Here is a 22,661-nt window from a genome sequence, read left to right on the forward strand (position 1 = left end):
ATTTGTTCATTCGTTTTTCAAAATAAAACCAAAAACAAGAAAACAAAAATAAAAAAACAACTGTTTTCTTCATATTTGTCTCCAAAACCAAAATAAAAAAAATGTAAAAAACGGATAACGATTTGCTTTTTTATTTTTTTATTTTGTGTTTAAATTAATAAGGGAAAAAACAAATAATGATGCCCCCCTACACTGTCGGGTGTTCAGGAAACCAGGACTGAGACTGGGACCAGACCAGGACTGAGACTGGCACTCAGACCGTGACCAGACTGGGACTGAGACCAGGACTGAGACCTGGTTTAGTCCTGTTTTAATTTTGGTTTAGAGCTGGTTTACCTGTTCACTCCTGTTTTAGTCCTGGTTCAGTCCTGGTTCAGTCCTGGATCAGTTCAGCATCGTAGTTTAAGTCACGGAAACAGGAAACGGCCATTATCCATTTTTTCCATTATTCATTTAAACACAAAATCAAAAAATGTAAACAAATTGTTATCCGTCCGTTTTTTCATTTGGGTTTTGGAGACAAATAATGAAGAAAACAGTTATTTTTTCGTTTGCTTATTTTTGGTTTTATTTTGAAAAATGAACTGAACAAAATGAATGAATGATACATGGATTTTACAAGAATGACTGATGTACACCGCTGTTCTTTTAGTAGTAGTAGTAGCAGTAGCAGTAGTAGTAGCAGTAGTAGTAGTAGTAGTAGTGCATACAGGGCTGTGTTAGCTGTATAGTTTTTGCTTTAGTAGAATCCATACAAAACAATGGGTGTGAGAATGTTTGTGTGGAAGAGCGTCAGAGGTTTAGGAAAGTGAAAAAAAAAGTGGTTTAAAGGTAAGGCTGTGTTTTGACAGAGCTGTAGAGCTGTCAGCTACTGCACTTTAAAGGACAGGAAACGGAGGTGGAAGAGAGAGATGCGGAGAGGTGGAGGGATTATTTTGGTAGAAAAAGCAGTAGGACTAGGAGTGGGGGGAGTAGTAGTGGTAGTGTAGTAGTAGTGGTAGTATGGGTAGTAGGTACTTGGAATAGTTTGTAGTAATAATTGCCGTTGTAGTAGTAATAGAAGTACTAGTAATATAAATAGTAGTAGGAGTAGAAGGGGTAGTAATAGTAGTAGAGATAGCAGTGGCAGTAGTAGTGTAGGGAGTATATGAATTTCTGTTTTTATTGGAAACAGATATAAATAAGATGGAGTTACAAAAATTGCAGCAGTAACAGTAGTAATAATAGTAGTAGTAGTAATCGTATTAGTAGCAATAGTAATAGGAATCGCAATAGCAATAGTAGTAGCAGTGAATGAAGGAAGATGTTTGAATTTTAATGAAATTATGGAAATTAATAGTCAGCAACTGTAGTAGAAGTCATCGTAGTAATGAAGTGAAACAGAGGTGAGAGAGTAATAGTTGGACTAGTTGGACTATTAGTAGTAGTAGTGAATGGAGGAAGGCTTTGTTTGAATTTTATTTAAACAAACAAATAAAACAACAACATGAAATCTAGTTATTTTTACAACTTGTACTAATAGCAGTAGCAGCTTTACTATACTACTAGTAGTTGTAGAGTATAGTATATATAGTATATATTTTGCCACATAATTTCTTATTTTCTAGGCATACTAGTAATGTAATTAGTTGTAGCTGTAGTAGTAGCAGTAGTAGTAGTAGTAGTAGTAGTCATAGTAGCAGCAGTAATAGTAGTAATTATTATGGAACGTTTGCCATGTCATTTCCTATTTTCTAAGCATACTAGTAATGTAACTAGTAGCAGTAATGGTAGTAGTAGCAGTTGCAACAGTAGTAGTAATAGCAACAGTAGTAGTAGTAGTAGTAGTAGTAGTAATTGTCATAGAACGTTTTCCATGTCATTTCCTTTTTTCTAAGCATAAAAGTAACTTGTAGCAGTACTAGTAGCAGCAGTAGTAGTAGTAGAGAGTAGTAATTGTCATCAAAGCTTGGCCACGTCCTTTCCTTTTTTGTACGAATACAAGTAATGTAATTGGCAGTAGTAGTAGCAGTGCTAGTAACAGTAGTAGTAGCAGAGAGTAGTCATTGTGATAGAACCTTTGTCATTTCTTATTTTCTAAGCATACTAGAAATGTAACTACTTGTAGCAGTAGTAGAAGTACTAGTAGTAGTAGTAGTAGCAGCAGCAGTAGTAAAGAGTAGTAATTGTGATCGAAGCTCTGCCACGTCATTTCCTATTTTCACGCACACTAATAATGCCCGATGGTGGCTGCTATTATAACAGAGTACATTCTAATTTCCATTCACATTTCCCATCACTTAGTCTTCACTCTGAGGCTCGGAAACTGATTGAATAAAATAAATTGTTGCATTTAGAGCGCAGTGAAAAGAGGGGGGCGGGACTAATGACATATGCAGATGCGAACATGGAAGTACAAATATTATTATCGGTAATACGGCAGTAGTGATAGAAATGGTTTATGAAAAGGCCCCATCGCATTACAGTAAGTCCATCAGAACAGGAAGTCGAGGTAATTGCCATGTATGCCAATCTATAAAATAATGAATATGAATTTAGAAATACTATTTTAAACAATTTCAAATTATATTATATTTGGTCTTTGACAAAACCTGTTCAGTGAATTTCACTTTTGGCTATAATAGTAGTAGCAGTATTAGTAGTAGTAGCAGCAGCAGGAGTAAGAGGAGTAGGAGTAGTATTAGGAGTAGTGGCAACAGGAGTAGGAGTAGTAGGAGTAGTAGGAGTAGTAGGAGTAGTAGTATTAGGAGTAGTAGTTGTAGTAGTTGTAGTTGTAGTAGTTCTAGTAGTAGTTGTAGTAGTAATTGAAGTAGTAGTTGAAGTAGTAGAAATAATAATAGTAGTAGTAGTGATGGCAGTAGCAGCAGCAGTAGTTAAAACTAGAAGTAGTGGTAATAGTAGTAGTCCTAGTTGTAATATAAATACTCCAAATGTTTTTTTATTTGTAAAATTAAAAGGAGTAGGGTAGTGGTGGTGGTGGTAGAAGTTTAGTGATAGTAGTTGTTGTTTTTATTGTTGTCGTAGTAATAGCAGTAGAAATAAACACAGTAGTAATGATGGCAGCAGTAGTAGTAGTTGTAAAAACAGTAATAGAAGAAAAAGTAGTCATAGTAGTAGTATAAGTACTCCAAATGTTTATTTATATGTATATTCTTGTGATATTATATTTTTGTGAAATTAAAATTAAACTGAGTAGGTTTGTAGTAGTGGTAGTGGTGGTAGTAGTGGGAGTAGTTGTTGTTGTTGTAGTAATAGCAGTAGAAATAAACAGAGTAGTAATGATGGCAGCAGTAGTAGTAGTAGTAGTAGTTGTTGTTGTTGTAGTAGTAGTAAAAAGAGTAGTTGTAGTTGTTGTTGTAGTAGTAGTAGTAGTAGTAGTAGTAGTAGTAGTAGTAGTAGTAGTAGTAGTAGTAGTAGTAGTAGTAGTAGTAGTAGTAGTAGTAGTAGTAGTAGTAGTAAAAAGTAGGAGTAGTAGTAGTAGTAGTAGTAAAAAGAGGAGTAGTAGTAGTAGTAGTAGTAAAAAGAGGAGTAGGAGTAGTAGTAGTAGTAGTAGTAGTAAAAGAGGAGTAGTAGTAGTAGTAGTAGTAAAAAGAGGAGTAGTAGTAGTAGTAGTAGAAGAGGAGTAGTAGTAGTAGTAGTAGTAGTAGTAAAAAGAGGAGTAGTAGTAGTAGTAGTAGTAAAAGAGGAGTAGTAGTAGTAGTAGTAGTAAAAAGAGGAGTAGGAGTAGGAGTAGTAGTAAAAGAGGAGTAGGAGTAGTAGTAAAGTAGGAGTAGGAGTAGTAGTAGTAAAAGAGAGTAGGAGTAGTAGTAGTAGTAGTAGTAGTAGTAAAAAGTGGAGTAGTAGTAAAGTAGTAGTAGTAGTAGTAGTAGTAGTAGTAAAAGAGTAGTAGTAGTAGTAGTAAAAAAGAGTAGGAGTAGTAGTAGTAAAAAGAGTAGGAGTAGTAGTAGTAAAAGAGTAATAGTTGAAGAAGTAGTCATAGCAGTGGTCACAGTAGTAGTATAAGTACTCCAAATATTTATTTATATGTATATTCTTGTGATATCATATTTTTCTGAAATTAAAATTAAATTGAGTAGGTTTGTGGTAGTGGTAGTAGTAGTGGCAGTAGTGGTTGTGGTAGTAGTAGTGGCAGTAGTGGTTGTGGTAGTAGTAGTAGAGTAGTAACACAGCAGCAGTAGCCACTTCAAATAATATTTTTTGTCATATTCAAAATGAAAAGAACAAAAAGAAATTCTCTAATCACTCACAAACACACCACATTTGAACATGAATAAGGTGGGATGGTGCTGGAAGTATCTTGCTCAGGGACACAATGGCAGCTAGAATTAAATATAATATAAGGCCACTCTGTAATGTATGTACTATAATAAAAAAATTCAAAATAAAAAAACACACACACACAAAGAAGAAAAACTCTGTGCAACATTATTAATCGCTATGGCAACGTCCCCTCACCTGTCACAGTGGTTGCATTTGAAAGGCTTGGCCCCGGTGTGCTTGCGGTAATGCCTGGTCAGCTCGTCACTGCGGGCAAACCTCCACTCACAGCCCTCCCACGAGCACTTGTACGGCTTCTCACCTGCAGGGGGCGATACACACACAACACACATTTAGTTAAAGATACCAACACAACACAAGGTTATGGTTAAAGAGACCATTCACGAAAACACAACCAAAAGTGCCACTGAATAAGGTAATAACAAAAATGTAGTTGTGCCAAGTCGACTAGTATTCAATATTGATGTCACAATAACCGAAATATCATATCGTCAAATTTCTCAAAATAATATCGAGAGCTGCCACAATATATCAAATAACAAGTTCCTTTGCTTAAATGCATTCTTTTATAGTTACAATATAGTTGCATGAACTTAGGGAACTGCACATCATAATTCATTTAAGCCCAGACAATGTTAAGAAATGTTTGTTTTTTTTACTTTGTTTATTTGTTGGGATTATGACATTATTGATTTGCACTAATGACTTGTCAAGGTATTTTAAAGCAAAAAGTATCAGATCTACAATTCTATTAACCTCTTCAAAATATCGCAATAAATATCGTACCGTGAGATGCATATCATGATTATATTGTATCGTGAGGTTTGCATATCGTTACATTCCTAATGTTTTTTTGTGTTTTTTTGTATTTATTATTATTTATGATGTACTATGTATTAAATATTATTACTATTATTATTATTATTATTATTTATTTATATTTATTTATTTATTATTATTTTTTTTTTATTTTTTTTTTTGGTGAAATAAAAACAAAAAAATTGAAATCTCAGGGCTAATATTGATGAAGTAAAAGCTTCTGAAAACTTTATAAACCGCTAAATTAGTAAAGCATTTCACAGAATCTTGACTTTTCAGCAGCCTCTGCGATTTATTTAAATTATATTTTAAATTTTTGTCAAAAAATGTGTCAAATGTCTAAACTTGCCAAATGTAGTTTTAAGTGTCCTGTATTACGCAAAATTGACTTTTGTGACCTTGGAGCCATGTTAGAATATTGTTACCTCATCAAAAACATACCTGGAGACATGTTTCATTCAGTCTGTCAACATCTCCAAAGCTCAAAACGCTCTGTTCCACCTTGTGATGTCATGAAGTTGTCATTTTCAAGTTATAGCTACTTTTTACCTTTAGTTCAGCGGAGATTGGAAATTCTAGGTCTGAAATTCTCCAAATGATTCAAGTGAAGCTGTATGGAGTTTTTTTATATATATATATTTCTTTTTAAGTATTTTTGATTTTTTAAATGTATGTTTATTAAGGACATCACAATTGCATTAGACAAGCCAGATGCATTTGAGTGTTTTGGCACAAGTGTTAGATTTCAACACCTGTCCATATCAAAATATAAACTACACGCATAAAAACAGGCAATACAGATAAGCTACATACAGATAAAATATATACAGTATCATTTTTAATGGATGCATTTTTGATTGCATTTGTTGTTACTGGTTTCCAATTTTAAATTAGCTGGTAAAGTGTTCAACAGTCTGGCCCCCTTAAAAGAGAACGAGGACTGACCAAGAGCTGTGCTGTACATAGGAACGACGCAGTTACCACGAGTAGCACGTCTTGTGTTCGCTCTGTGTGAACATTTTATGGTCCTGGCAAGTTCTGAATACAGTGGTGTATCGCAGTTAAGACACTTAAAAAAAGAATTTAAGATTATTAAAATTGGTAAAAGTGTTTGGGCTTTTTATCAAGGACCTTAAGGGTCAGTTTGTAAAATGAACAGAGCAGTTTCAGTGTGGTTGAAGAGGCCCGGGACCATGAGGTGATACAATAAGATAGACAAGAGAAGATTATTGTGTTCATGAATAGTTTAGAAGACGAGGAAACAACATTATAAAATGGATCCAAAAATAAGGTAATATGGGCTCTTCAGTAATGTGTGAAATTGCGTACACAAACTTGGTTCCGTTTGAATTCGCAGTGGTCTTAGATAAACAAAACCAGGCGATAAAACAATAGCAAATACGTATTAATCTCCGAGACGCCTTGCCCCAGTATAGGTCCATGTGTTAAACAGCAGTGTAGCGCGGTTCTGACGGGGCGAGGGGGAGCAGGAGGGGGGGTAATTAGGCCAGGGAGGGGGGCCGATGTCGGACCCCCGCGGAGAACCAGCTGTGTCCGGCCTCAGAACATGTCCGTCTCGTACCATCTGGGGCCCGGGCCGATACTGAGGGGAACGGGGCCGGCTTCAGTGCGTGCTCTTATCAAAGCTACGCAATCAATAGCCTATGAAGTTTAATCCATGGCATCTGGTTTAGAAAGGGACTGTGTTTAATTGGAGACTGGCGCAGAAACGGTCTTTTTATTTATTTTTGGGTCGCTTTGAGTCGTCTAAATAGAAGCTCTGAGCTGCCAAAGCTCAACCGCAAGGATTAAAGAGCCCGTATATTTCTGATCTACGTTATAATGTTGTTTTCTCGTCACAAACAGACCTGACGTTGTGTTTTGTTTTATTTTATTCGCGCATGTTTAACGCACAAACCATGCATATTTAGGCTCAGGTTTTCTCAACACTGTTTTCAGGTGATACAGGAAGTGCTCCACTGTGTCACACCTTCAGTAGAATCATTTGTAGACAGACTAATAATACAGGATTACTCAAACGTGTGTGTGCAGAGGCGGTGCTACCATTAGGCAAAAGTAGGCCGCTGCGGAGGGGCCCCCAAACCTGGAGGGGCCCCCAATCAACTGCCCTTAGTACTAGGCAAGGCAAGTTTTGTATTTGTAATAGCACAATTTGTACACAAAGTAATTCATAGTGCTTTACAGAATAAGAAATACATTAAAATCACAATAAAAACTAATCAAAACATAAATTATCATCATAATATTTAAAAGAGAGAGACATTAATTATTATTATTATTATTATTGTTGTTGTTGTTATGATTATGATTATTATTATTATTATTATTATTATTATTATTATTATTATTATTTATGCATTGATTTGGGGTAAGTAAAGATTTACATGCATATACAGTGGAACATAGAACATAAATGAAATCATAATAAAAATAAAAATAACTTATTATTATTATTATTATTATTTTGCCCAAAAAGGAGTGGGAAGAAGAAAATTTATTTAATCCCACCCCTACTCTTTATAATCTAACACAATGAGCTATCTTTTGCGGTTTTCAGACATTTTGAAATAAACTATATTAATTATTTAAGTTTATTAATTACATAAGTTAGAGAGAAGACGACTACTACTAATAATAATAATGGCCGAGGCTATTTGATTTTCTCTCAATATGACATTAAATGAGAGTAGTTTACTTTCAATAATCATGAGAAAAAAAAAAATAATCATATGTAATGGATGTAAACAAAAATGTCCAAATCTTGGAGGCGACCGAGCTAATAAGACAAGTTTCCAATCCAGCATAATTCAAATAAATAGAGATGTGCATATCTCAAGAACAATGGGCAAAAACAGACAATAAATATATAAAAAAACAAAACAGAAAACCGTTCATTATAGTGAGGGCCCCAAACCCCAAACTCAAGTTCACCTAGGGCCCCCAAATTGGCTAACTCCGCCACTGCATGTGTGAATGGAAAAAAAAAAAACACTACTCCAGGTATTTTTGCCCTGATGAAGACCATCCTGCTGGTTGAAACCTGTTGGCGTCCCTTCATGCAATAAAGAACTTTTAATATATTCAGTTGGAGTGCCTCGGGTTTGTATCTTGCCCACTGTTATATTTTCTAGTGGGCAAGATACAAACTTTCTGTTTAAAGACTACAGTTTTAACCCTCGTGGGGAGCACCTCTACTGCTATTTTTTCACTCTTTTATGACCCAGTGAAGCGCTCTACCTCTTTTCTTCATCTTGACAACTCCAGGTTTGTTTTTGACAACGTAGCAACATTATAACATGGATTAAAGCTCAATTTTGGGTAATACAGGACCTGTAATGATGCTGCAGGTGCTGGGGTTTAGTAATGACCATTCAGATCAGAGAGAGACATTTTAGGTTTAAACACACTGGATTTTAACTTTGGAATTGGCGACAAAAATGAGAGACTTATGTGTGAGGCTCATTCTGCTTTCTGATTGGATAATTGTCTTAACCAAAATACCAAATTATAACATGAATAACTTGACTATCACATCCAATAGGAGTGAAACGATATCATCACGGTATGAACCTCACTGTATGACATTTACTACGATATCGTGGGAAAGCTCACGATTAGGAATGTGACAATATCCAAATTTCTCAGAACGGTATTTTCACGATATACATCTCACAGTACGATATTTATTGCAATATTTTGTGGAGGCAAAACAAAACTGTGAATATGTTACTTTTTTCTCTTAAAATGCATTGGCAAGACTTAATCCAAAGAACTAAGGCCCCGTCCACACTAGTATGTATTCGATTTGTTTTCGTTGTGGATGCAGTGTTCGTCCACACTAATCCGACTGGAACGACCTGGTGCTGTCAGCTCCACGAATTAATTAGAGTTACAGATCTGATCCGGCACTGTGTGGACGCCTGAAAACACTGATACACTGACGTAGGTCTGTGCACCGCGAAGTAATTCACCGCCAAAACACTAAGAGGCTAGAATATATGTCCATTCATATATACAGTCTGTGTGTACGACCTGCAGACGTATAATCTCTGAAAAGTTTAACATGAACCATCTTCAACGCGACAGAAGCACAGAACAGACTCACCATCAGCAGAACACCCCTCCGTCACAGAAAGAACACTCATATTCCACTGAGTCGTGTCCTTTAGTCCGACAGAAACTGAACCACATCAGCGCACAATGGCGAACTGTTTTTTTTGAGCACTTAGTTTATGCAAATGACTCATGTGGTTTTAAGTTTTGTTCGTTTCAGTGTAAACGTAGCCTAAGACTTAAAAGTACTTAGAACTTCATGTGCTCTTCACTGAAATGGAGCAAAGGATCATGGTCTATGTAGTTCCCCCTGTCTTTTTTTAGCTATTGCTGCACCATAACTCTTCATTTAAGCAAAGAGACTTGTAATTCGATATATTGTGACGATCCACGATATTATTATAAGAACTTTGACGATACGATATCACGATATTTAAGTTATTGTTACATCCCTAATGTCCAATGTTTTTCTAATTAAGAATAACTCAGCTTTAGAATTGTTATCAGTAAAAAACTATATTTGATTTGAACATGTTTACCTTGTATCTGGAAAACAAATGGTTCATGTTTCTGAAATTTAAAATAAAAATCTTATACTATCCCTTTCATACTTTCAACTTTCAGATTTTTTTATTGATTTTCTATCCCCCTCATGAATATTTGAAGCTTAGTAGCCTTTATTCATTTATTTAAGCAGACTCTAAATTCTCTACTCTTGTACCAAGCATGGAATTTTACCCTTTTATACAAGAATTTGTAGTTTTGAGATTTTTAATACCTCAAAAGCTTTCCTCGAAATCTACTTTAAATAAAAATAAGATTGACATTTCCTTCTGAATCATCTTTGCAACTAAAAGTAAAAAGTCAAAAGCTACTATTTTTGTTTCCGTCCTAAAATTATGCGTAATTTTGGGGCATTTTTTAAACAAATCGTCATATTTACAGTATATGCAAGAAAAATAAAAAGAAAACAAAGAAAACAAAACCAGCAGCTTGGTAGCCGCTACTGCCAACGCTACAATATTGAAAGGAACAATAACAATGTTGACCTTAAGTGGCGAGGGGAGGGGCGGCCATGTTGGAGTGGTAACAGGAGCAGGCTGGCGTTATCGGGTGAGGAGGGAAAGGTGGCGGTGGCGTCGAGGTGCGAAAAAACAAGAGGGGAATTAGCGAAGCAGATGTCAACAGCGCGCACAGCAACGCGACGACGGGGACTCGGTTATGTAATTTTAGACGGGGGAGACGTTGCGTTTCACATTTCAATGATTATTTATGTTTAGTTTTTGTTTCAAAGACGGTGCAGCTGATTTTTACAGTCTTGAAAACGTCAAAAACCGATCTAGTTTGCAGTGGTTCAAAGTTATTCCTCACTTACTTTATGCATTCAGAGCGTCCTAATAACTCACTACGATGAGTTTCTAAGCACGACTTTCAGAGATCAGAGCTTAGTTTTGAACTAGCAGGCTAATAGTGCACTTCCTGACTCAAGAGCTGCTTATACAATATATCTTTACACATTTTGCTCTAATAAATTGGCTTTTAACGGTCCTATATTAAGTAAATTTGATGTTTAATCATGTTAGAATGTTGTTTCCTCCTCAAAAACAGACATGGAGTTGTGTTTTTTTTTTTACATTCACACATTATTAGCCTGTCTACATCTCCAAAACTCAAAATGTTGTGTTCCACCTTGTGATGACATGAAGTGATAGTTTTCAAGTTAGCCCCTTAGAATTCCAGGCCATTTTTGAGAAATCGCTCTTGTTCTGACCTCTCCAAACTTAAATGATTGCCATTAGTGAACCCTCAGTTGCATATACACAAGTGTGGTTGTTTTATAAGGTAACACCCAATGGTTTTACCCACAGGTGTCAGAATCACCGTAAGTATGTCTGGTAGGGATTTATACACTTTGGAACCTCATCCTCGCCTACATTTTTTTTGTAGAAATCAAGTTGTGGAAAGCTGCAGTAGGCAGCTGGGGACTGACACACTCTATATTTCAATTGAAAACAATGTTGACCTCTTACATTTCAAATTTGATGAGAATATCTATAAAAATTTGAATTTTAGTCTACTTTTATTGTTAGTATATCCAGGCATTTTGTAGAGGGACTTCTGCTTTATCCAAATGTATCCAAACGTTCTCCAAATGGAGACATTTGGAGAACGTTTGGAAAAAATGCAATAACTTTTGAATGCTTCAACCCACAGACATCAATGAGGGCTCTACTGAAAACTTACACTTAGGGGAATCTTTATCTACAGGTGGGAGGAGTTTAAAAACACAGTGCGGCATTTCTGGTATTACCACATGACATCACAAGGTGGAATAGAGTGTTTTCTATTCGAGAGAAGAACTCGACCTAAATATGCAGAGCTCGTGAGTTAAATATGTGAATGAAACAAAACACAACTCCAAGTCTGTTTGTGACGAAAAAACAACATTATAACATAGATCAGAAAATAATAATAAAGTAATATGGGCACTTAAAATATATTATAGCAGGGGTGGGCAATTATTTTTTCCGTGGGGCCACATGAGAAACAGAAAATATTGTGGAGGGCCAACTTAATTCTTCATAATATTACTTGTATTTCTTCATAAAAAGCAGTAAATAGCATTGTTTTGACGAGCTGCTCAGACTGGTAAGAGTTTATGTTATGACTAAGCAATGAAAAATGAGGCTGCCTTACAAAAAAAAGTCATTAAAAATTGCAACAGTGCGGCTTTAGTCCATGTTTGAGGTTGAATTATAAAATATGTTTATTTTATAATTCCAAATGGGCTTAAACGGGCCGGTCAGAGTCAAGCAAATGTGGCCGGGGAGTTTGTTTTATAGTGTTTGGGGATTCAAGAAAGCAATCCTTCAAAATTTCAAACTGTTTCGCAAATTTGTGTATTTCGTGAAGGTTTAATGCCATACTGTGAAACATTCCAGACAGACCAATAGCATTCATTGTGACTACAGTAGAATTTGCCGGACTGTCCACCAGAAAAAGATAAAAAGAAAAACAACATTTGGACTGTGAGTGGGGTCGCCTCTCCACAGATCTGACCTGTAACTTGATCTGGTTTATATAGAAAGGCATTTGATGGACCTTCCAGAAGAAAAATTACAAAATGTACCTTTAAATGCTTGGTGTAAAAGTATTCAGAGTACTCAGAATACAGTACTCTGACTGACCCATATAATAGAATACATTATCGATCAAAATCACGGAAGGACAAGCGGCAAACAGACAACGCCAACGTCTTCTTCAACCCGGAAGGGAGTCGAAATCTTAAAACGTATCTTTTTACTAAAGCCTTTTGTTAATTGTATTTTATTTCTATTTTATTTTATTGGTTCTATGTTGTGCACCGTAATAGGCGAGTTTCAGCTGACATCATTGTTATTAAAAGCTCACGTTGCTGCTGGGAAATATTTTGGTCGGAGGCAAGAAACAGGATAGCGGTCAAACACAGTGCGTAACCTTGCGTGTTTATCCCCAATAATGGTAAATTCCTGCTGCATTATCGGATGCACAAATAGAAGCACGGAAGAAGGAAAATGTCTTTTTCATATTCTGAGTGAAAAGAACCACTAACGGTGAATTAAACGGCTTTCAAACATCCGCAGAGCAAACGTAGAAGATCCTAAAAAACCGTGGACTCCAACAAGTTCAACAACACATCGAGACTCTTGGAGGTTTTCATCTTTTCTGCTGTGAATGGCCCAGGAGTTTCCACCAAGTCATTGTGGATATCACCAAAGTGAATATTTGTTCAGGTAGTTGGCGATTCCGACCAGAAATTTGGTTTGGTCCACCTTTTGCCGGGGTTGAAAAGGGTGATTTGTCGTCCGTCGATGCTTATGACCAATTTTTTACGTGCTTTCTCGCTCCGTCCGTCATGTTGAATTAGTGTTTCTTGCCGCCGACCAAAATAATTCCCAGCATGCAACGCACACTTTTGTCAACAATGAAACTCGCCTATAGTTTTAGCTTGATGCACTGTTATGCTGATGCGCTGTTAGTCACTGTTTTTACCTGTAACACTTTGAGATAATTTTATGTAAAGTGCAATATAAAGAAATACATTTATTACATTATCAAATACATTTACTGCAGGTATTTAGTATCCTGTAACTACACTTTCAGAGTATTCTACCCATCACTGGAAATAGTACATAAAAGGATCTGGTCATACTGCCAGAGACTCAGCTCCTTTCATTTGCCTTAATTAAGCATGAATAAAGACTTAATACATAATGAACAAAGAGTTAATTAAATGCATTTCATTCAGTCGTAGTAAATACTTAATTAAAGAGTTGGCGTATTAATTAAGAAGTTACTCATCCTTAATTATTCATTGTGCATTTGTACTACATATGTTCATGATGTAGTAAATATTTGTGCATACTTTATATATACAAATATTAAAAGTGCAGTTAAAGGTGCATTGCATAACTTTTCTTCAGGAAGGTCCATCAAATGCCTTTCTATATAAACCAGATCAAGTTACAGGTCAGATCTGTGGAGAGGCGACCCCGCTCACAGTCCGAATGTTGTTTTTCTAGATATTTTTGAGCTATAAATCCATCTGCAATTGAATAAATGTAACGTAGAGCTGTTTAATGTCATACTGTGGAACATTTCAATCAGAGCAATGACCTGTCTATAGAAACACACTCCCCGCACTAAGTCACTCCCCCTTCAGAGTGCTATCACAACACAATCAGAAACTACGGCACATTGCGTCAGGTTTGTGAAGTTTTTGTGCGCAGTTTTGTATCACTTTTTTTTTGTAAATTTACGAAGAATTGTCGTGTGGGTGCATGGGCGACGTGGGCTTGTGGGCGGAGCCTCGTACTCAATCTTAATAATGATAATAACAACACATTTTATTTATATAACACTCAAAGATGCTGTGCAAAGAATACGATTAAAAAGAGTACATATAATAAACAAAAAAACTAAGGAATCGGACAAAATATTGGCATGATTTCTAAGCCGAATCTGAAACAGGGCCCAGGAGAGATCGCTAAATTACTCAAACATACGTGGACGAGTCTCAAACCTCTTCAGGCGTGTTTTTGATGAGGGAATGATGTTATAGCACGGTCAAAAGCTCCAAAAAGTCGATTCTGCATAATACCTGCGTGACTTTTGATAATATCATTGATTTTTTTTATTTTTTTTTAAGTTTTTTTTTTTTTTTTTAACAATTTCCAAATATAATGGGACTCATCCATCCCTCACTTAGACCAGTTGCAGCCCCCAGAAGCAGGAGGTCTGGGCTGCTCTGCTCCGGCCAATCAGATCCCTGGAGCCCGCGATGCCTGTGTTGCCTGGTAACCGAAGCAAGGACGTGCTCAGAGTGTGTGTGTGTGTACTGTGTGTGTGTACTGTGTGTGTGTACTCTGTGTGTGTGTGTGTGCGTAACATGAGCAGGAGCAGTCTTCTCCGGTGCATCTGGCTGGATCTGGCTACGGCACGGCGCCATGCTAGCGGCCAATTACCGCGCACGCCGCAGAGAGCACGGAGGCAGTTTCCATAGCGACGGAGCCGTGAGGGGCGGGGGGAGGAGGGGGAGGGGGAGGGAGAGTGAAAGGAGGAGGGGGAGGGGGGTGCGAGGGGGGTATCTTGTAGGAGTGCTCTTGAAGGAGGTATTAAGAACTAAACCAGGAGTACTTTTCATTTATTTGTGCAGTATTAGTTAATGTATTTGTTTGCGGAAAATGCAGTGAAAAGTACAAAAAAAGAAATTAAAAATGCTGAATTAATTTTGTTTATACGATTCTCTTAAAAAAAAAAAAGTCACTTTTTAATGAGGAAAAAGAAGGTTAAAGGTGTGTGAACAATGTCTGTTAAAGGTGCATGGACTATTAAAAGTGCACTACGTAACTTTTTGTTTTGGGGTCCGTCACCTGCTTGTTTCTATGGAGATGTCATTGCTCTGCCTGGAATGTTCCACAGTGTGACTTTAAACAGCTCTAACTTAAATTTATTCAATTATAGGTGGTTTTAGAGCTCAAAAATACCCAGAAAAACAACATTCTGACTGTGATCTGGTCTGGTTTGGTCTCCATGATGATAGAAAGGTTTAATGCCCTACTGTGGAACATTCCAAACAAAGCAATAACATCATTTGATGGACCATCCACCAGAAAAGTTACTCAATGCAACTTTAACTTTCAATTCATAGGATTAAAAACAAATTTCTTTGCATCCTATAACACTCATATTTGTTCAAAATAATTACTCCAAATTATCTTTATGCACTAATTTATGTAGGAACCGTAGTAAGATTTGGATTTTTAATTACATAAACTTGATAAAGTGTATAACTTTTCTGGTGGAAGGTCCGTCTATCTCTTTTTTTTTTCCATGGAGGTGTTATTGTTTTGTCTGGAATGTTCCACGGCATCATATTAAACCTTTCTATCTTCATGGAGACCAAATTGGACCTAGTTAAGCCGGGCGTACACTGTGCGATTTTTGGCCCTTTTTGAGCAGATTTTTCACTTGGGATCGGGCCGACTTTTGACTTAATCGTGTGTCGTGCTTTGTGTAGTAAACATGGGGTAAAAAGAACCGATTAATACCTCACGACCAGCTCCACATCGGCAATCGTAGGTAGCAAGAATATCAAACCTGTGAAATCCAGTCACCTCTCACATTTGAGCATCGGATCGTATAGTGTGAGAATATGAACTTTTAAATCTTGCAATATGGTCGTACAGTTTATGCAGGGGCTTCATGAAATTATCGAAAATATCGCACACAATGTATGTCCGGCATTACAGGTCAGATCTGTGAAAAGGCGACAATCAGAATGTTGTTTTTCTAGGTTTTTTCTATAAAACCATCTGTAATTGAATAAATGTAAGGTCGAGCTGTTTAATGTCACACTGTGGAACATTCCAGGCAGAGCAATGACATCTCCATAGAAACAAGCAGGTGATGGACCCCCAACCCAAATGTTAGGTAGTGCACCTTTTACCTTTATTTAAACAGGAGAACTCATTGCAGACACTATAACCAGAAGGTCCCAGGTTCAAATTGCATTGAGGAACTTTATACTGTTTTTCTATCCTTGGGCAAGACACTTAAGGAGTGAAAGATGGCGATCGGAGAGGTTGCTTGTTTAGATTGGCTGTTGCGTTGCAGTCAGTTTGTCCCTGCTTGTCCCTGCGGTTACTTTCCAGTGTATTATTACTTTTATTGTTTTTAAAGGTGCAGTATTTCTAACGGAAGGTCTGCCACCCGCGTCGCCATGGAGACAAGCAGGTGGCCGACCCTCCGTTCCAAAAGTTACACGTCGCACCTTTTTAAAACCCCAAATTCCGCTCTGCTTCGCCGGTGACAACTCCTGCACAATCTCAAGTAAGAAATCTTGCGCTCAGCTACCGACACCTCGAACTATACGCTGCCCCGGTCTCCTAGCAACAACCCCCCCCCCCTTCTCTCTTCCCCTCCCCTCTTCCCTTGTTCAAACAGCCAGAGGAGCAGGTACACTTTGCTTTCACACATTTAGGAAAGGGATACTTCGGAAATACTAAAGGACTCCTCCAAGGCAGACAAAATCGTACGGAAATTGTTCTCTTTTTTTCTTTTCTTTTTTTCTTTTTTGTTAGAATGTCCCGAAAATTGCAATCTGACCAAATTTGTAGAATAGAAGCAGTGGTGCAGTGGCTTAAGCGTTTGTCTATGAACCAGGTGGTTGCTGGTTTGTATTAACTTTTCGTGTCTCCATGGAGATGTTACTGCATTGCTTGGAATATTCCACATTATGGCATTCATTGTATCTTTCTTGCCTGTATTCAGTTAAATATGTTGCTGAAATACCTTAGAAAATATGTATTCTTACTAAGTGGACTCGCCTCCTCACAGATCTGAACTGTAATCTGCTTGTGTCAATGGATATAGGTAAATTTAAAGGGCCACTAAACATCAAAATTACTTTTTTCTACTGATTAGCTGTGTAAATGTAGTCTGATTCATGAACCGGTGTCACTTTGTGGAAACAGTCTGACCTCGCAGCATTAGGATTCGTTCAGTCGATGGTAGGTGGGTACTTTTTTTATTTAATCAATCGCTGCTATTTGGTGGTGATGTACATAATCATAATAAGATCATAATGTAAACAGGTATATTAAGCTTTTCCCAAATCCCGCAGGAAGAAGGGTCTTTCCCCTTGATAAAATTCACCAAACATTCTCTTTGTTTTGGCTTTAAATCCTTGATCTCGGGAATCAATGCCAACACTGAATGTATGGCTTTTTGCTGATTGGGTGATGCCCGGATTCGCACTTCCGGGGTTTTTGTGAACCGTCTAGTGTATTCCAATTCCTGACCTAGTCGCTGGAGAAAAATGAAATTGAGCAGGGGCAGTAGGTAGCACCAGCCTGACTAGTGTAAATGGGTCTAAAATAGAAATGTATGCTTATCTCTGGCCTTATTTTGGTATTTTAGTGCGTATTTGTTAAAAATTGGACGCTTGATTCAAAGTCTTTTCTGTCACGGCCTCTTTAGGATCAGCTATGGCCAGTACTTTTTAAGGTTTAGATTGGACTAACGGTCGCCAATGAGTCAGACGCAGGTTATTCCATGACAAGCGCAGCCACTGGCGGTAAGTGAGGGGTCTCGCTCAGCCCCGGCCTCAACCTGGCACCGCTGGTCTCCACGATGTCCCGCCGTGTCTGGAGAAAAGGGAAACGGCGTGATCCGAGCGCAAATGTCTGCTCTGTTTCAAAGTCCGTTGTGTTGGATTGTTGTGGCTGTCGGTCGGCTGTCAATCATCGCTCCAGAGCCCGCCCCACACCCACTCTTCCACATTGGAGGATTTTTCAGATTTTGCTTACTGAAGCTTCAGGAGGGTGTTTAATGGCTTTTTAATGCCATACTCTGGAATATTACAGAAAAAGCAACATAACATCTCCATGGAGACAAGACACTGGAAGGTCCTCCAGACTGTCTTAATTTGTTTGTCTCCATGGTGATGTACCCTGGCATGTTAAAACGTATAAGCAAATTATCACAAACTTTATCAATCTCCATAGAGACAAGCAGGTGAAACCAACAGACCAAGATACAGATCAGATCTTTGGAGAGGCAAGCCCATGATACTTAAACCATATAAGCACACGTAATAAATAAATGCAAGTTATATATGCTTAATGCCATATTGTGGAACATTCAAGGCAAAGCTTTAACATCTCCATGAAGACCAGAAGGTAGCAGGCCCAGAAAAGTTCGCAATTTTTGAAACCCACCAAAAAAAGCTGGTTCCAAACTTGACCTTGAGAAAAAACCTTGAGATCCTCTAACTTTCCAGAAATGACTGTTCAGAAAAAGCACAAATATTCAATTAGATTTCAGTTTTTTGTCTCAATCTCAGAGTAACTAGCAGCGTTTAACCCGATCTCCAGATTAGTCGCTCATAATCTGATTACGCAGTGAGAGTGTGGATTACCGTTCTGCCAGCCATCTCCTGTCACTTATCTGCTTAAGTGGATTAATCTGAGGGACTGTTTTTAGCCCGGGTGCGACAGAGAGAGAGGCATGTATGCGAGTATGTGCTCCGATCAATACTCTGACTCTACACGGGGCATCTGACACTGACACACACCGACGCCCCGGTTTCAGCATCATTAGTGCAGTCGTCATAGCAACTTAAAGAAACTGTGTGTACGTAGACCGATGGTGGACAGGTTTGTTACTCAGGTACAAGTACAGAGCAAATAAATACTCAAGAAAAAAGTAAAAGCATCACATGAAAAAGTCATTGTTTTAAAATGTTCTTCAAGAGTCAAATTTAAAGTATTTCGCACAGATTTTCAGGTCTTATAAGTAGTGATTTTTATTCAGATTTTTGTGCTGAATTTGTGTTGTCTGTTTTTGTTTATTTTGGTTTGCTGAAATTATGAATGTGTTAAAATAAACCTTCAGTCTTTTCAGTGGGTCTCAAACTATAATAAAAAATACTTTTACTTTTCAGTCTAGTTCAAAAATGTGGTGTAGTAGAAATTACAGAAACCTGCTCTCAGATGTAGTGAAGTAGAAGTAAAAAATATCCATTTTAAAATCTACATAAGTAAAGTACAGACACCTAAAATGTATTCTCAAGTACTTTATTACTCTTACTTTGTTACGTTTCACCACTGATGTAGACTACTGTATGTATTAACTGTTTTAATAACGGAACTACAATCATCTGAAACTGAGTGAAACGTAGATGCCAGAGGTGGGGGACTTACAAGTCGTGACTTGAACTCGAGTTAGACTTGAGTCACTATTTTTAGGACTTGAGACTTGACTTGATAAAATGGACTAAGACTTGGGACTTGACTTGGACTTGAGAAGACTTGAGAAGCACTTTTAAATCTGAATTCTTTCTATTCTGACCGTAATGATTCACACTAAGATCTTGTCAAGACATTTAAAAAAGGAAACTTAACTAAATTAATTTCTACAACTCTTATATACTCTATAAATACTCACATACAAATACACAGATTTTTTTAAAAGTACAGTTTAGTTTAAAACTGATATAAATTGCAAAAATCTAAGCTATATTTGGTATATTGGTTTAAAGACTTGAAATGACTTGAAGCTCAAAGCAGACGACTTGGACTTGACTTGGACTTATGGGCCAGTGACTCGAGACTCGACTTGGACTTGCCTGTTGTTGACTTGGGACTTGACTCAGACTTGAGGTCAAAGTCTTGAGACTTACTTGAGACTTGCAAAACAAAGACTCGGCCCCACCTGTGGTAGCTGCTAATCTAAACAATCTCTCCGACCTCCACCTTTTACTTATGAAGTGTGTTGCCCAAGGAAACAAAAACAGTAGAAACTACTTCAGTACAATTTGATTTTATTGATTTGATTTGACATGATTTCAACAAGTCAAAATAAATAAAGGTTAAAGGTGCACTATCTAACTTTTCTGTTGGGGATCCGTCACCTTCTTGTTTCTATGGAGATGTCATCGCTCCGCCTGGAATGTTCCACACTATGACATTAAACAGCTCTACCTTACATTTATTCAAATACAGCTGGTTTTATAGCTCAAGAAACACCTAGAAAAACAAACGTTCTGACTGTGAGCAGGGTCGCCTCTCCGCAGATCTGACCTGCAACTTGGTCTCCATGAAGGTAGAAAGAAGAAAGAAAAGAGAGGTTGGAGGGTATTGTCTAGAAACATTAAACATGATTTGGCTTTGCATTTTTAAAGTTATGTTATGTAACCTGTCTTCTAGAGTATCTTCAACTGGTCTGTTGCCATGGAAAAGTGATTACGTTGCCTCAGATATTCCACAGTATGGCATTAAATTATGTACAACTATATAAACTAATCAATTTCACTTTAAAAAAAATCATTACTAAGAAGAGTATGTGCATGAGCGGGGGGTCACTTCTGCACAGATCTGACCCGTACTTTGGTCTGGTAGTTGCACATACTTGTTTCCATGGAAATACGTACAGTAAGTTTAAAGACACACTGAGCAACATTAGATTAGATTAGATTTTTTCCAGATTAGAGTTCATTTTACATGAACATTTTTAAAAAGAAAAGGTATGAATCCTCAACATTTAGTCTCCAGCTCTTAGAACATGCACAATTAACGAAGAAAAAAATAAAGAAAAGGGGAAAAAAAGAGAAGAAAATTGTAAAAATTTGCATCCACCGCATCTGTCGAAAGAGTAAAGTCGCATAGTGTCGCTTTGATAAACACACACACATTTTTTTTGAAAACCTCTATCAAAATGAAAACTCCAAATCTATCAAAATCTTTTTTTTTTTTGTTTAACCGTCTGTTCTTAAAACCCTCTCTCCCTCTGCAAATCAAATCAGCCATCTTATGTTTTCGCAAAGTAATCCGATAGAGTAGTGTAATCCCATTATGCGGAATCTGTTACTTCCGATGGGCCCCGCGCACGCTCCCCCTCGTACCCCCTTCCCCTTAGCCCCTCCCCTCGCAGCCTCGCAGGTGCCGTAGTGCAGCTTTAATTGCATTGGCTCCATTATCCGCGGTGGTAAGTGGGCACGGGGCGGTCTCCGAGGTCATTAAGAAACACTACGAGAGGGCTATGCTCGCTTAATTGCTAGTCCTGCTGGTTTGGAGATGAGATTTGAAAATGGTCAATACGACGTTTAAAGGCGCTGCAGATGATTTTTACCATCTTAAAATCGTGTAAAAGCGAAACGAGTTCATTGGAAGCGGTTTGGGACGGTTCGAAGTTCTTCCTCGCTTACTGGACCTTATGTGTCCTGAGTGTTCTGATTGCTCACCACCATGAGTTTAGAAGTGCTTTCCACAACTTTCAGAGACCAATCGCTGCAAAACTATCGACAACTAGCATGCTAACACACACTTCCTGATTCTTGGACGCTAAAAGGCTTCGTTATTAGATGCATTTTGGCCACTTATGCAATATTTCTGTACTGGGGAAAGAAGCATTTCGATCAAATATATGGAATTTGTCTTCTAGAGTGTGTTCAACATGGAAATGTGATTACGTTGCCTCAGATGTTCCGCAGTGTGGAATTAAACTATGTAAAACTATATAAACTTTCACTTTTTTTTATCATTACTAAGAAGAGTATGTACATAAGCGAGGGTCACCTCTGCACAGATCTCACCCGTACTTCGGCCTGGTAGTTGCACATGCTTGTCTCCGTGGAAATACATAAGTTTAATGCTTAAAATTATTATTATTATATTTTTTTTTTACATTAGAGTTACTTTTGTTTGAACATTTATGTAAAACCGAGAAATGCGAAACGAGTTCATCGGAAACGGTTTGCGGGGGTCCGAAGTTCTTCCTTACGCGTTCTGAGTGTTCTGATTACTCACCGCGATGAGTTTAGAAGTGCTTTCCGAGACCAGTCACTGCAAAGCCAACAACAACTAGCATGCTAACACACACTTACTGATTCTTGGACGCTAAAACACTTGGTAATTAGACACATTTTGGCCACTTATACAATATTTCTCTACCTGGGCAAGACGCGTTTCACTTAAATACATGGGACTTGTCTTCTAGAGTGTCGTCAACTGGCCGTTTGCCATGGAAATGTGATTGCGTTGCCTAAAATGTTCCGCAGTATGGCATTAAACTATGTAAAACCATATAAACTCATCTATTTCGCTTTTTTTATCATTACTAAGAAGAGTATGTGCATGAGCGAGGGTCACCTCTGCACAGATCTCACCCTTACTTCAGCCTGGTTGCTGCACATGCTTGTCTCCGTGGAAATACATAAGTTTAATGCTTTGTCTCCGTGGAAATACATAAGTTTAATTTTATTTGAACATTTATGTAAAACAGAGAAATGCGAAACTAGTTCATCGGAAATGGTTTGCGGCGGTCCAAAGTTCTTCCTCACACATTCTAAGTGTTTTAATTACTCACCACGATGAGTTTAGAAGTGCTTTCCATGACTTTCAGAGACCAATCACTGCAAAGCCAACAACAACTAGCATGCTAACACACAC

At 37.6% G+C, this 22,661-nt stretch overlaps 1 protein-coding gene across 1 annotated transcript in view; it reads right to left on the reverse strand.

Annotated features, from left to right (window-relative positions):
* Positions 1-22,661, reverse strand: part of klf7a (Kruppel-like factor 7a) — a 143,856-nt gene that overhangs the window by 18,615 nt on the left and 102,580 nt on the right. Inside the window, exon 3 of the mRNA XM_020936589.2 lies at positions 4,456-4,579. Within this exon, the coding sequence (XP_020792248.1) occupies positions 4,456-4,579 (124 nt within the window). The remainder of the gene's footprint in view (positions 1-4,455; positions 4,580-22,661) is intronic.

This window comes from Boleophthalmus pectinirostris, unplaced genomic scaffold (assembly GCF_026225935.1).
Source record: "Boleophthalmus pectinirostris isolate CB_2022bp ecotype Guang Dong unplaced genomic scaffold, ASM2622593v1 HiC_scaffold_11, whole genome shotgun sequence".
Taxonomy (NCBI): domain Eukaryota; kingdom Metazoa; phylum Chordata; class Actinopteri; order Gobiiformes; family Gobiidae; genus Boleophthalmus; species Boleophthalmus pectinirostris.